General features: G+C 40.8%; 1 protein-coding gene, 1 long non-coding RNA gene and 1 other non-coding gene across 4 annotated transcripts; 1 reads left to right on the top strand and 2 right to left on the bottom strand.

Annotated features, from left to right (window-relative positions):
* The first annotated feature begins 1314 nt into the window (after positions 1–1314).
* Positions 1315–4552, top strand: LOC136424231 (uncharacterized). Of its 2 annotated transcripts, none has more exons than XR_010753838.1 (4): positions 1315–1898; positions 2724–2972; positions 3083–3144; positions 3254–4552. It is a non-coding gene; the product is annotated as an uncharacterized lncRNA (long non-coding RNA). The 2 variants fall into 2 exon arrangements; XR_010753839.1 differs by having other exon boundaries at positions 1317–1898; positions 2724–2811.
* Positions 4553–7266: 2714 nt separating this feature from the next.
* On the bottom strand, positions 7267–7338 carry Trnat-cgu (transfer RNA threonine (anticodon CGU)). Its single transcript has one exon. It is a non-coding gene; the product is annotated as a tRNA-Thr (tRNA).
* A 900-nt stretch (positions 7339–8238) lies between these two features.
* Positions 8239–14944, bottom strand: LOC136424449 (uncharacterized). The gene is made up of 7 exons (XM_066413050.1): positions 14624–14944; positions 11189–11278; positions 10717–10832; positions 10329–10425; positions 9371–10061; positions 8809–8992; positions 8239–8364 (listed from the first exon to the last, which is right to left on the bottom strand). Exons 1-7 carry the CDS (start codon positions 14624–14626, stop codon positions 8337–8339), a joined length of 1209 nt encoding a protein of 402 aa, XP_066269147.1. The 5' UTR covers positions 14627–14944; the 3' UTR covers positions 8239–8336.
* Positions 14945–15228: the final 284 nt, after the last annotated feature.

Here is a 15228-nt window from a genome sequence, read left to right as displayed (position 1 = left end):
GATTTATGTTACCCTTGACTTTACAATTCCAATGGGAATATCTTTTAAAACGTATAAGCATGTCCAAAAAGACAACAAAACAAATAAAGCTCAAAAATATTCGTTTTTTTTGTCGATGAAATTCGTTGAGTGCTTTGTCAATTCGATCGGCCGCAGCGACGCCGCCAGCGTGCCGCAGGTCCAGCGAGAGGGGGGCTTAACAGAATGCTCCTTCGGTGAAATATAAAGTTATTATTGATATGTAGTTCAGATATTATTCTCCGTTATAAACGGTTGGCAAAACTATAGTTGATAGCCTTAAATGTAGCAGACTAAAGTAATCTTACTTATTTTCCAGTTTCCTGGACTGACTCCAGTCGTCCCATGACCCCAGGACGACCACGTCTCCTCTGGTCTTCCCTTTCGAACTCAGCACAAAGTTCACAGGAACGGTGTCCGATACCCTGGCCTGTAGACAACACAACTTAGTAAGGCTTAGTTATATGCACTGAGTCAGTAATCTAAACAATTAGGCAGTCAGAGATAACAAACTTCATTCCCAGGCCTCTGGCAGAACTTACGGTAATTACATTGCGCCCTCTGGTGGAGCATACTGAAACTACACAGCAGACACACACGCACACTTTTTATTCCACCTTAACAGTAATCACCAATTTGACAGTTCCTACAAATTCCATCAGGACTGTTTACCATTCCAAAGATAGTTCCATAATGTCCTTTCTATCTCCTTTATTCTAGGGTATCATTAAGAAAGTTATAAATTAGTTGAGACGATGCAAGTTATTTAATGACTATCAATTTACCATAAAGGGTTAGTTTTCTACCTCTCCACAAATTAAGGGTGTTCTTTAATTTTCACAAACACACAGACAAAATCAGTAGTACGTAATTCCTTTATGGTGAAGTAACTTAATTATCATCCATGTTGTTTTTTAATCTCCCCTTCTACGTGCTTATACAAGTGAATGATTTTACCAGGCAATAAAACATACAGAATCAAGATATCAAGATCATTGCAACCTATCAAGTTGTTTTTGTTTCGTTTTTTTTAATATTTATAACAGTCGTGACAATGACAGAGTGCGTAAAAGTGATGTAATACAGGGGAAAGGGCACCTACGGCAAACTTGCGGCTACAGTCATTAATCTACATACATAGAATAACTCTTCTATATCAGTCCCACCTTGACAGATGTACTTGACTCTAGGGTAGGGAGGCCAAAGTGAAATGTTAACACCAGGGGCAGTTCCGCTACATCAATACTAAAAAATATAGAATTAATTCTAAAATCCAAAAACATAGTCTGAAAGAACCTAAAAAGTTCTATAACTCTGCCAAGTTTGGTGAAGTATAACCCTCTACATAAAGTTTTATCGCAAATTGAAAACTGTACATAAGGCCGTTTTCACGCCGCTCGGGCCGTCCGCGTATTCAAAATGGCACCCGCGCTAATGTATTAAATCCTATACCCGTATTTCAGAGTGCGCGCGCCCGGAATGGGCCTGGATGTAATACTATTTTTGATAGGTCGTCGCTTCGCTGTCTAAAATCGCACAGCCAATCCACGACCAGCTTCTGAAAGCTAGTATTCGGGAGAAACCAACTTGCCCATGCGGGGATAGCGTGGTGCAGTGTAAGTTTGGTGCGTGCGGTGTAGAAAATAGGTCATTTTTCCACAAGTCGTAGCACAAAATTCCGTAAAGATACACAGTTCCGCATAGAATGTACAGGTAGATAGTAATGTTTTCCACCTTTCTGTGGATTTTTATGACTTTTGAAGCAAGTATGTTCGTGCGATGGCCATCGGCGCGGCGAGTGTCTGCCGGAGGCACCCAGAAGACAACACTCTCAACCACCCGCCATTTTTTGCTGCTGTCCGGAACGCCGTAACTTTTGGGTGAGTTGTGGTCACGTAGTTGATTTTTTTAACCCAAAGTACAATCAAAGCTAGCCTGGTCCCAGTCTCTAGGGTCGGCTAAGCGGTGTTTTACCGGGCCAGTCAGTTTCTGATGGCCTTTCTACCTCTGGCTGCCATCCTACTATCGCTATAGCTTACTTCCGCTGCTAGCCTACTTTTCCGCCGACCCTAGGTGCCGAGCTAATTAATCCAAGGCCGTAATCAACACCCCGAGCGGGGTAAGCTGTCTGGGCGGGTGAGGGTCACTCACAGTGCCGTAGAGATATCGGGGAGGCACCGAGGGTATGGATTCCAGGCTAAATCAAAGCACGTGTATGTAGTTTATGGGAATTATATGGTAGGTTTTCTTTGTCTTATACCTCACAAATTGACGGCGAATTTAGAACATTTTCTTGTTGTGTTAGGTGGTGGGAGGGGGGCGCACGATGATTCTGATTAGAAATTCATTATCTTTGGGACAATTCTGCATGTAGCATCCCGGTCTCGAACTAGCCACATATAGTGTACGTGATTCACTCCTAATTTTATTTATCTAGGTTTTAAATTCATTTGCTGACTGTGGTAGGGTAAGTCTAAGTGATAACTTTGGCCTCACATTTTGGGAAATTATTTTGTTGTGTTCTTTACATGTGAGAAACACATTACTATATATTAGTAGTACCCAATGGTTACCCTTCCAGGGTTCAAAATAAAACAAATTTCTCGTTAGGAATGACTTGATTGTTTGTAGGGCCTAAGTACCATGCATCAAATTCATTACATCTGCTCTAATAATCACTTCCTTCTGTAATTTATCCAATTTAGGCTTGAAGATGAATCCATTCCAAGGTCAAGGCGGACAAGGGGTACATCATCTCTCACAAAAAGGATGTCATCGAAATGTTTGCTACAAGTAAGCATGCATACATCGAGACACCTGTAAAAGGATCCAAGCCAGAACACATGTTTTTGTCTTGGATAAAGGGGATCACGGTCCTGAGGCTGAGAGCAGCGAATCCAGCGACGAGCAGCCACCTTTAGCTCAGCTTCAGTGACATTGTCCCGTACTGATAGGTGAGCTGAGTTAAATCACTTATTTTCCTCAAGTTTGTACATTTTTATCAAGTATAAAATATTGTTTCTTTTATTGTTAAATATATATTTTGTTTCTGTATCTCCTCCAGAGAGCAGCAATTCCAAGGACGAGGATACACCTCTAGCTCAGCTTCGTCTTCTGTAAGAAAAGGTGAACAAACTTATATGACACTATTCTTTATTACTATGGTGCCTTTGCTTTGTATTGACTGTTATCTTTTTATAGCTCAATATGCAATTTCTTTCTGTATCTCCTGCAGAGAGCAGTGAATCCAGAGACGGGGATACCTTTCGCTCAGTTTCGTCGTCCAAGAAGCGGCCAGCCCATGTCACATGACATGTTGCATTGTCCGGATTGGAGGGGGGGCAGTTAAAAAAAACATTTTCAAATATGATTTTCTCTTTTTCTGTGTACAATAAGTTTATTTGTGTATGGTGTTAGTAGAATATAGCATCATGGCACTCTGTGAGTGAAAATCTGAGCCTCCAGGGCCATTAGAAGTGCAATTTTGAGTTGGTCAAAAGTGGCTCGTGTTGCATTGTGTTGCGGGGGGGGGGGGCGGTTTATCCAAAATACCATTTTAAAGTGTTAATTTCTCAGGATATGTATAGAATATGTTTCTTTGTGCAGTATGTAAGTAGAATATAGCATCATGTCACACTGTGAGCAAAAATCTCAGCCTCCAGGACCATTAGAAGTGCAATTTTGAGTTGGTCAAAAGTGGCTCATGTTGCATTATTTGGGATGGGGAGGGGGGCATTTTATCAAAAGTGCCATCTTCAGGCATTCTTTTCTCAGGTTATATATTGCCTTGTCTTATTGTTGTCAAACACTTGTGACATGTATTATATAGTGACATTGTAATTGAAAAGTTGAAGTTCTAAATCTACTGGAAGTGGTGTTTTGAGTTGGCTGAAGTGGTACATGTGTTACAATATTTCAGGAATCGGAACAAAATGTCATTTTCGATAAAGCTTATTTCTGGAAATGAACATGATATATAGCAAGTCTGCTTTGATTATGATAGCACTGATATAGGTTATGTTGTATTAGCCTTCTTGAGAGTGTTTGGGATGTGAAGCATGAGATACAAGAGGACAAACATGTCAGAAAAGCATTTTTTGCGAAATTCGATATTTTCATAAATTTGCATAAATAACAAAAATCAAAAGGTGAATTTGAATTTTTTTAATCATTTCATGTGTTTGGTACTAAAAGGCATCTTTTGAGTCCAAAACCAGCTTTGTAGACCCAAAAATAAGAAATTTCATTTTTCCACCTCTGTTTTTGGCCTCAATTTGTGTTCGTTTTTAACCAATGTCACTAATTACAGGTACATTATATTAAGTATGACATGTCTGGCAAGGTCAGTCTTGTGTACATAGCATGACCCTACATGGTTTATTGCATATCTGCAAGAAGAAGCCTGTACAATACTTAGTTTTTAGATTATTGGGTTATTTAAACCTTACTTGTGAACAAATTTTTCTGCATTTTTGCAGCAAAATATGTCATATTTCCCATTTTCAACATCAATAAAATAGTACTTCCCAACATCGCACGTCTCTGAAATTTTCAGTGGTTATTCACCTTGGTAAGAGCTATGGACAGCATATAGACGAATTGTTTATGATGATTATATCTTTAAAAATGTGCCTTCAAAAATGCTTCCCAGGAACTTTTCACTTTGGCCTCCCTATCTAGGGTCGTCAGAGGACTAAATTTCTTTGTCCGGTCAGCCATCTTGGTATGTGACGTTTGGTCACTAGAAAAAAGTTAACTACACAATTTTAGTAGTAGTAGGTACATGTAACCCTAGATTACGAGTAGTAGTAGGTACATGTGACCCTAATCCTATATTACGTTAAAACAAACAATGACAGTTCTGTACAATCCCCTGATCAACATCACTGTTATTTCAGAATACATAGACAGTAGGTAGAAGGCAAAGAACCAAGACTATGTAAAAACTAACTTCGACGACCTTTGTAACCAACAGGAAATGGGGTGTCAAGCGGCTACTTCAGTGTGCTAAAGGTTAAAATACAAAAAAATGATGGTCTTAGTGAAACATACAATCCAACTACTGTTACCAAAATTGCCATCAGATGATCAATTCAATCATCACAAATGACATGACTAAAATCTATTGAATGTTGCAATTCTAACATCCAATTGATCATATTACACTTCCTAGACTAACAAAATACGTACCCACAAAAAGAAAAATACAATGCCGAGAAGTTTCGACAAACTGATGTAGAAATTGTTGCAAATAACATTAAGTAAAGACAACACAACAAACAAAAATACTGTCAAATATATTCGTGATATGTATTTGTTATTATGACTTTCCTATGGAATCTCAGTCGTGACATTGACTTTGTCGTGAACCTTCCAAAACGTGCTGCGGTCAAGTTCTCTTGTCCATCGACACCTCTAGAAAAATTACGTCCTCGAAAAGGAATATCATCTTTCAGCTGGTAGAATTTGAATAGCGACATTGTTGAGATAAATCTGCGTCATTGTGTTTCTACCACATCCCTCTACATCCAGTTTTGACTGACCATTACTTTTATTTATGTCGAAGTCGTTCGGTAAGCGCAATCATGCAACCGTTGATGTATGGTCTTTAACAAAGCATTCCTCTGTATTGAACTACAATGCAGACCAAAAGTTATTGTTATTACTATACTGCTCAAATCATTTGATCAGCAAATATCAACTATTGGTTTATCTATTGCCCATCTGGGTACATTTTTAGAGCGGTACAGCTCACACCAGAGTAATCCGGCTGTGATATTTACATAGTAACACGACCCGTCAACTGTCGGTGACCCTCTGAGGTCGACCAAGCACGTACACATCCCAGCAATAACAACCAACTGCGAACTATAAATTATCCAGATATAAACCTACGCTGTGGCAAAGAAGAGGCTTTCTACAAACCCATAACTGGTGACTCGTTCGTGTCTTACAAGCATCATCATCTTGTCCGAACGATTATAATATCCAACCTGTAGTAGTTTGATTATAAGCGCGTGTGACTTCATACATCCGTTTACCTTTAATAATGTATTCCGTATTGAGAAATATGTAACATACATCACTAGCTAGATTAAAAGTACTTACTAAGATAGCAATGTAATGCAAAATAGTTAGATGAATGCTCACCTGTATATTTTGCAAACTCTACAGCGCAGAGCAGAGAAGATCGTCTCCTGAGGTTGCCCGAAGTAAACTGACCGGGCTGGGACTGACGCCAAGATACATTATGAAATATATTTACTCCGTGTATACGTCACGATGCCCACAGGCACGACTGGGGGTTATTTGGCACCTCTTGTTGTCAAAGCTAAACGAGGTGCCCACAAAATTCCTGGCGTGTTTATTGTCGCAATACTCGTCCATGACGGTAATAGGGTAAAGCCTCTGTCGCACATTCAGGACTTTCCCACAACTTTGCTCTGTGTTAGTAATGTCACTATTCTAGTTACAGTTCGCTCCACCGATCTCATTTAAGCAGAATATCACTTTACCACCTTTGAAGTTTCAAAATGTGTAGTCGACTGGCGCAGACGAGTTTTAAAGAGTACTAGGCAACCTCGCCAACCAACTCCCAACGACAGATGACCTTGCTCACGACTAACTCCAAACCGAGGTCAGGAGAAGGTCGCGAGACCATCGTCGGCTGTGACAGGGGCTTAAGATGTTAAGAAGCCTTGGTGAGGGCTGGACATACACATGATGATTCATTCATGAACAAGGTTTTTTTTTTCAGAAATGGCAGACTTTACCCCCTCACACATTTTATAGCAGGATTGGGGCTGAATTGGGGTGTCCCTGTGGTGTAGTGGTCTGCGCTTCTGCTTCTTCACCACATCTGGTTCAAATTACTTGGACCAGAAGGACTGGGGTTCAAGCACCAGGTAGGACACCTCTGGACAAGAGGCGCATTGAGTCATACCAAAGACTTTATAAAAATGGTACATACTTCTGAAACAGTATGGAAGTTAAACACACTTTACTGCCAGTGGACTAGCCCCCTGCTACAGTGATTGCACCACAGTGTGGCCCAGGGCTATGAAACGGAGATGGGCACCGTCCCATACATCAATAATGGTGTGGGAGGATTTTAACTAATTTTCTAACTATTGGGGCTAAATTACGAGGCTGCTTTGAATATGCTGAGGATCCAGCCCATTACGAAGACATACAAATATCACTCTGGATGAAGAAGGGTAATTGAGAAAAAGATTTCGTAAAATGTTCAGCCACCTGTGAGGTTCGAACTCACGACCCCTGGTTTACGAGACCAGTGCTCTACCTCTGAGCTAAGGTGGCTGATGTCGTCATGTTGTTTGTACATGCCCAAGTAGAACTATATAGGGAATCTGCAGAGACACGGGCACACACATAAAGAGATAGAGAGAAAAAGAGAGACGAGACAAATACGTCTCCATTCCCCTGGGGCGAAGTGACATCCATCTAGATCTTTATCAAACCTATGTAATATGTGCTTAACAAAACATTTCTTTGTATTGTGGCCTACTTTGCTTACAACACATACTTTTATAGTAGCTACAAGCATTTTGTTTACCACCAATAGTAAGTGAAAGCAGCAGCACCATATGGTAGCCGCATTGATATTGACATTTGTTCAAGCTTAGCTATCAGTTTTATAACTATAATCCAATCTAGTAGCAGCATATCATTTACACGTAGCAGCGTGTCATAATCGTCAGTGTTCTTTGCATCATGTAACTTTGCATTGCTTTAAATCATATTTTTATTTCTAATTAATGATTAGTTAAGAATATTGTTCTATCTGTATGAATCACAATCAACGACTAATTATTCTTTAGTTACTTAGAATCTAAATATAGAACATATCATAGTTCCATGTGACTGTTACAGTTCTTCACTCCGAATGAACACCAAATTGTTACTTTCATCACAGGTCTTATATTATATGTGCTCAGGTTTTGTTTCTGTTGTTACGCTCATAGCGCGTGCATAGCTGCAAAAAGACACGTTTCACTAAGACTCTTGTTGACATTGGCTTTTTAAACTTTAGTTTGAACGTGCATTCGTCTTCTATAGTCATCATAGTCATAGTCGAAGTCGAAGTCTCCATCGCTAGGTATTTCACGTTTTCTCTGATCTGAAAATAAGAGGTAAAACAAAAGTAAAGTTAATCCAAACTTCATATCATGACTAAGTGTGCAAAAGATATACCTTTACCTTTAAGCAATAGTTCAAAGGCAAGTCAGAAGACGTTGTACTGGTGTCAGTTCTTACCTCCTTTTAATACGTACTTGCGAAGAATTCGTGTTGTGACTCTAAAACTTTCTTCCTGCAAACTTATGGCTGCAAGGAAATAAAACAAGAAATATTCCTTAATTACCAACCTTTTATCAACTTTTTTGTTAGGGCAATATTTTTCGGAGTTTATTCCTCTCATTACAGCACCACCTAGTGGCGAGAAGTAAACTGCAGCCATCATTGTCCTAGGGAAAGTCTGGAAAAGAACTTGGCTGTGGTACAAAATCTCTGATATCCAATTGCTAATATATTTGTAGTTGATTAATGTGAAAATATGTACAAGCAATAATCGGTTATGAATAAAGAACTTCGACTAATGTTATACTCCAAGGTAATAAGATACGCAAGGCCACAGTTACTGAAGCTACCTGCTCGATGCTATCGGAAACGTCTGACCGTTTCCAAATCTATCCCGTTGCTTGAGTAACTATAACATTGAGTATGAGTAAAAAAGATTACCCTCGTACTAAAGGAATAAGGGTTCAATACCGTGTCTCTGCCTGGCCAGGCTGTGAGGAGGGCCCCTTGCCGTCCGCTGTTTTAGCCGCCGTCCTGGATGTAGCTTGTGCGGGGACCACGCGTTTCTGGGTGGGTTTGGGCTTTGTCATGGGAGGCTGTTCAAACGTAGTCCTTGCCATGGGTGGTGCAGCTTCAGGCTTCCTATGCCGTTCAACTTGAAAATAACATCAGATTATCATAATTTTTACAATTACATGTATCTTTATGATACAAGCAGACAATCAATATTGTTCAAAAACAATATTTTTAAACCAAATCGTGTTTTTGAAAAGAAAAAGAAAGAACTTATAAATCTTTTGTGATTGTAAAAAAAAATGCAGGGAAAGTAATAATACTTTAAAGACAATACCAGACTCACAGTAGACTTCAATAAATTGTAAACACTGTTGATTTTATAACCAATGTATTTGTCACAATCCGAACTTAAATTGTATTGTATTCTTACAGTGCAATTCAGCTAACAATGTGCATCTAGTTGGTTGCAATACTGTTATAATTGAAAGTTTTGAATGAAAAACAACATCATCATCACCTCCAGCTGTTCCAGGCTTGCCTGCTGCACGTTTCTGTGGGATTTCCGGACGAGCCCTCACATGATGAGGAGCGGCGGTTGTTGCTTCCGGACGAGCCCTAGCGGTGTGTTGTGCTGTGGGTGCCGCCTCCGTCGGAGCTTTGGGTGGGACTGTTGGCGGAGGAACTCGGTAAGCGGTGGTCTTTGACATCGGGTGCGTCTGCTGCTGCTGCATTTGCCAAACGCCAGAGACATCTTTGTCCGCCGCCATGGTCTGGGACATCGGACATGTCTGTTTCATAGGCTTTGCGTCAGAAACCTCTTTGTTCATGAGGTGGGGGTACGCAGCTTGAGCGGTGGCCACGGTCACCTTCGCAGGTTTGGGGAGGACCGTAGGAGGAACTCGGTAGGAAGCGGTCTTCTGAGGAGGCTGCTGGCCAGATCCAACGTCACCCAGGTTGACTGGCTCAGGCTTGCGAATCTCCTGGCATTTGGGCGCAGTGCCGTTGGTGGTGTTCGTCTTGAGTTCGTAGACTTCTTTGGCGGTTTTTGGCGAGTCGGATGCTTGAAGGGGCCCGTTAGTTCCGTTTGGGATCTTGTCGGCGATTGATGTCTTAGGAGCTCCATTGATGCCGGGTTTGGTCGGACCGTTGGAGGCCTTCACTACGTTCACGATGTTGTTCAGGGTCCCGAACGAGTTGGACACAGTCGGCTAGTAAAGAGAGTAGACCGACAAAGGGAGTGAGAATCAACTGCTTTTATTATTTCAATTGCAAATATTCAATTTCCATGCCTGGGCGCTGGCTACATATATTTGAATAGCTCTGATCTGGCTCAGTCTACAAATTGTATTCGTACGTATGATCGACTGTTGTACACCAGTTCTTGATTCAGACCAACTGATTATCTAAAATAGTCAACCTAGTATCAAGATGGAACTAGAACTTTTAAGTCTTCGTGTGCAATGAGCGGCCATTACCTTGGTTGCGTCGTGGAACCAGTTGTCGTTGACCCGGAATTTGTACTCGTGTTGACCGCAGGGAATCCTCAGCGCCACGCTGTACTCGCCATTCCCGCTGGAAAACGAAACAAAAGTTTTACCGATTCATTTTATTCATCCACTGGAACACACTGTCTGAATCTCAGACTTTGGGTTAAAAACCTGGGAGACGACATACGAAGGATAAGATAACTTTCTTGAGACGAGGATGGTTTAAACCCTGAAAAGTATTTTCTCATTTAGTCACTGACAAAAGACAGCGGATACTGTCTGAAACGTATATCCGTTTTCACATTTTACCCAGTTGCTTGAGTAACTGTTACATTGTGTATCTCATTACCTGGATGTCTAACCTTCGTCGACGTACCTCCTGTTAAGTTTCCAGACTTTACTCCAGTCGTCCCAGGAGCCCATCACCCCGACCTCGCCGCTGATGTCCCCGCACCACACCAGCTTCACGGGTGGGCAGTCAGCCATGTCAGGCTGGTGAGGATAACAGAAATCATTATAGAATAAGCCTATATGACAACCTGAAACATAAAAGCGAACTTCCCAAACTCCTTATACCGTATTCACCTATGAAGAGATTAAACAGCTGGAGATACCAACATAAGATCGTGATAATATTCATGTGTGTTTTTTTGGCAGATTTATGTTTGAGAGCCAAATGAACTTGATTAAACTTACTAACTGTATAAACATAGTAGATAAACAAGGTACCAGGTAATAGCATTGAGCTAATTTAACTAATAAGCTACTTTAACTACATGAATTTTTCATTTCAGCTTCTATTAATCTAAACTGGAGCTGGTGATTATCTTTTTGTTCTCTTGCCTTACCTTCAGCGAAGTCACCATGTGGTCGTGCCAGTTGGCTGCAGTTCGTTCTCCAGCCGCTGAGGGGCGTGGTTGTCTTGATATTTCCGTCATCTGAATTGATATTTAACAAATATATCAGTCACAAAACTGCCAGACATTCTTGCCGCATTGTTAGGACTCTAGTGATGTTTCCTCAACATTGACTGACATGTTTTATATAGTGTACGTTAACATTTTCAACAAGCTATTATCATTATTATAATAGTCATCGTTATCATGATCATCATCGTGTTTGTATATAGCCTTAATGATCTTACAACATTGAAGAATGAGGGGTTACGACTGCAACTGCGCATGCGCAGCGAAGTACATTATGGGTAATATGTCAAAGTTGAAGGCCCTTGAGACATAAACACAACACTTCTGAACATGAATCAACCCTGGTCCAGAACTGTTCACAACTGAGGGCTTTCACATTTGACATATCACCCACAATGCATTTCGCTGCGCATGTGCAGTTGGAACCATGAACCACCATATACCAATGCCAACCCCGCTCCACCCCCTAAAGCTTTAGAAATGGAATGGTCCGTTGTCTCGTAATTGATTTTGATATCCAGCAGGTTTTATAAAGTCGCTTTGTGACCGTTTATGGTGAAATCAATGTTGTAAATCAATTTCATGTAGTTCCCGATATCGGATCGCCCTACTTTGACTTTGACTTGAATGTTTGATTTTGGGCAAAAATTTCGGCATAATACATAGAAATGACGCGGAGGGAAAATACATGAGTTGATTTTTTAAGATCTTTTGAATGTTTCATAAGGCAATATTTGGAAAGGTCTACTTTGTGAACATATGTTTAGCGCAAATAAATATTCTAATGCATTAATGATTAAATCTGGTTATCAAAAACGTGTAACGAAACAATAATATCAATTTGTAAAGAATCGCAATTGCATCATCTACCCCTGTCTAACCTCCACCCATTTACTCCTGTCAAAAATAACCCTGCCTAGACAGGAGGTCAATGACACCATTAGTATCATATACTCCGGAACGACCTCCCGGTCGTTGACTCGGCGTGAAAGTAGGTCGCAAACGCATCCGCGCGCACGTAGACATAAACCTGATAACGGTGATGTACACGTGAGGGGAATAGAGAAAAGGGCACAGACAATGCCATGGGGAGATGTTGTTCGTGACTTTCAAATAGTGGCATCGTGTGGCGCTATCGGTAGGGTGTTTCGCCCACAACCGAGAGGTCCCGGGTTCGAAACCACCGATATGCCCGATGTTGTACCCTTGGGAAAGGCACTTTACACGACTTTCCTCACTTAACTCAGGTATAAATGAGTACCTAGCTTCGGTTAGGGACGTCCCTCGGATAGGACGTTAGATGGAGGTCCCGTGTTTGAGGAGAGCCACACCTCAAGCACGCTAAAGAACCCACCGCACTTATCGAAAAGAGTAGGGATCCTTCCCGTTGTGAGTGGTTCAAAACCTACAGTCCAATGGCCGCACATGGGTTCGCCCTTAGTTATAGCCTCCGGCTAGTTGGGCAACCATGGCATGTACATGCTGAACCAAAAAATAAATAAATAAATAGTGATGAAATGGATGAGAAAGATGCCACTAAACAAAAATTGTGAAGTCCATAATTGTGATGGTAGGTAACGTCCAGAGGAAGGGGTTATGTAAGCAATAACAACAGAGACTAGGGAAAGTTTTGGGTATTGCTTATTAATAATGCATGTGTCTGAGGCACGTAGGCCAGTACAACAATGTATACACACACACATAGAGAGAGAGAGAGAGAGAGAGAGAGAGAGAGAGAGAGAGAGAGAGAGGCAGACAGACAGACAGACAGACAGAGACAGAGAGAGAGAGACAGACAGACAGACAGACAGACAGACAGACAGAGACAGAGAGAGGGAGAGACAGAGAGAGAGAGAGAGAGAGAGAGAGACAGAGACAGAGACAGAGAGAGAGATAGGTCAGCCGCGTATGACAGGATCCAAATGTAAGACGAATTGTACAAATTAGTAATTTTTGGTCTGAAATTTTACAATCTTAAGATACAAAGATGCTGGAAAAGAAGCCTATTGGGACGTAATCATAAGAGTTTAAGACATTAATCAGACAAAATACGGTATTAATGTACATATCATTCAATAGCTTTCAAATAACAATGCAACAAAAAATCCGAAGTTGTACCCTAAATAAATGATATGTGGATCGCGTGATGTTATGAAGATCATTAATGCAGACATTTGACTGTTACAGCAATAAATCGCAATCCCATAGGCCTTGAACATGAAAACTATCTAAAAGGCTTAGAAATGAATAAAGTCTACCTATAAAGGTACAGCTGACAAAATAACAATGTAGCATATTCCAACTGATACAAATGTGAAATGTCGATACATTCAATTATGTAAGAGTGACCACCTCTACTGAGCACGAGGGACCACCTGGTCATTGTAGCGACTTTTTCCTGGTCTTGTAGATAATTTGTTCATCCAATCAATCATTACGAATCCTGTCTATAGTGCTAGTGGCTACCTGTCTAGTGATACAACCGCTTTCCCCCAGTCCTCACACTAAACAGTGTTCACGCTCAGCAAAATCTATGCAAATCAATTTGAATTTAATCTATCCATTTCCAGTAGCTATAAATCCGGTTGCGTTAACAACGACGAAACGCTGCTTAGGTGGATTGGATCAATATGATTGGGCTGTTCAAGTTCGATATATTCCTCTGGCAAAATCCATACGGCTCAATTCTAATTAGCACTTAAAGTGAATCTAACGCAACCAAATTGATAGCTACTGGAATTAGATAGATATTAGATTTGAATTGATTCACATAGATTTTGATGAGTGTGAACAGGGTCAAAGACGCCTAAGTAACTGGAAGAAAATAATTGTATCACTAAAAAGTACTGTCACTATAGATGTACACAAAACACTACACAAAAGTGACCCGGAGACCTGGTAGTTCTGAACCACCAGTCACTGACTCAGCCGCATTGGAACTAGGTCACAGCGATCTATATAATGCTGGGAAAAGCGCAGTTATCCTTGATCTAGAATTTGGGCCGATGACTGCGAGTGACCGACTGTCGCTTACTAAATGCGCCACCAGCCGGTTGGTCTAGACAGCTTAAAATACATTCACAAAACCATATACCAGCAGGATGTCCTTTTTGTTTCTTTCTCCACATTCTGTGTCATGTCACCAACCAAAACAGACTATCATTGTCTTAACAACTGGCCAGGGTGCTAGTTTGAGCGTCTGACGCAATGGAGAGGAAATAATATTTCCATCTATCAAATATCATTACACCTATATGAATTTGGAAATTTCTATGCATACTTAAAATCTAGTAATACATTCTGATTCTCAACAGTCTAATTATGCAAAAACAAAAGGAAACAGTACATAATCCTTACCATAAGCAGGCAATCCTCCGAGTTCCACGCAAAACACGATCCTTCGCGGACGAAGTCAGACAGAATCTACTGAGTCTGGTCACGTGACTGGCGCCTAAACCCGATATGTGACGTCGCGGCGACCCAGTAAAGTTGCCAAGTATGTCGTACAAAGGCGCGAAGGTCACGAGGTAGGAGTGCTCGTCAAATAACACGTAGGTTTCTGTTGATGCAAAGCTGAAAACTAATAAGCCTTCATACGCCAAATGACAGTTGATAAAAGCAACTAGATAATTTTTTTTGAAATAGACGTTTTAGACAGCATCCGCTATCTTTCGTCAGTGACTAAGGAAAGAACTCGAGAACCAGGTTTTATACCAAAACTCTGAATAGATAATCTTAATGAGGTTTAGACAATTCATGATGTATTGATCCTCAATAGAAGAGTAAGTCAAGACGAGGTTGTATGCTAATAGTTCAATTAGCTACTTTTGTTTTAGCGCAAGAACTAATGTTGTGAAAATGCAGGAGATTTTAGCTTATAAAAAGATGGCACTAATCAAATAACAACCATGGGCGTCAGTATGTCACACAGTGGCATGAAGGTCGTTTGAGTTAGCATTGGG

Source organism: Branchiostoma lanceolatum, chromosome 18 (assembly GCF_035083965.1).
Source record: "Branchiostoma lanceolatum isolate klBraLanc5 chromosome 18, klBraLanc5.hap2, whole genome shotgun sequence".
Classification (NCBI taxonomy): domain Eukaryota; kingdom Metazoa; phylum Chordata; class Leptocardii; order Amphioxiformes; family Branchiostomatidae; genus Branchiostoma; species Branchiostoma lanceolatum.
Note: the sequence above shows the minus strand (reverse complement) of the source record. Positions and strands in the feature narration are given on the sequence as shown.

Bases quoted from the DNA above. Each gene is read 5' to 3' on its own strand.
- LOC136424449 (XM_066413050.1), bottom strand. The intron at 10,833-11,188 runs GTAAGGCAAGAG...TATCCTCACCAG, and splicing joins ACATGGTGACTTCGCTGAAG to CCTGACATGGCTGACTGCCC. The intron at 10,062-10,328 runs GTAATGGCCGCT...TCTCTTTACTAG, and splicing joins GGTTCCACGACGCAACCAAG to CCGACTGTGTCCAACTCGTT.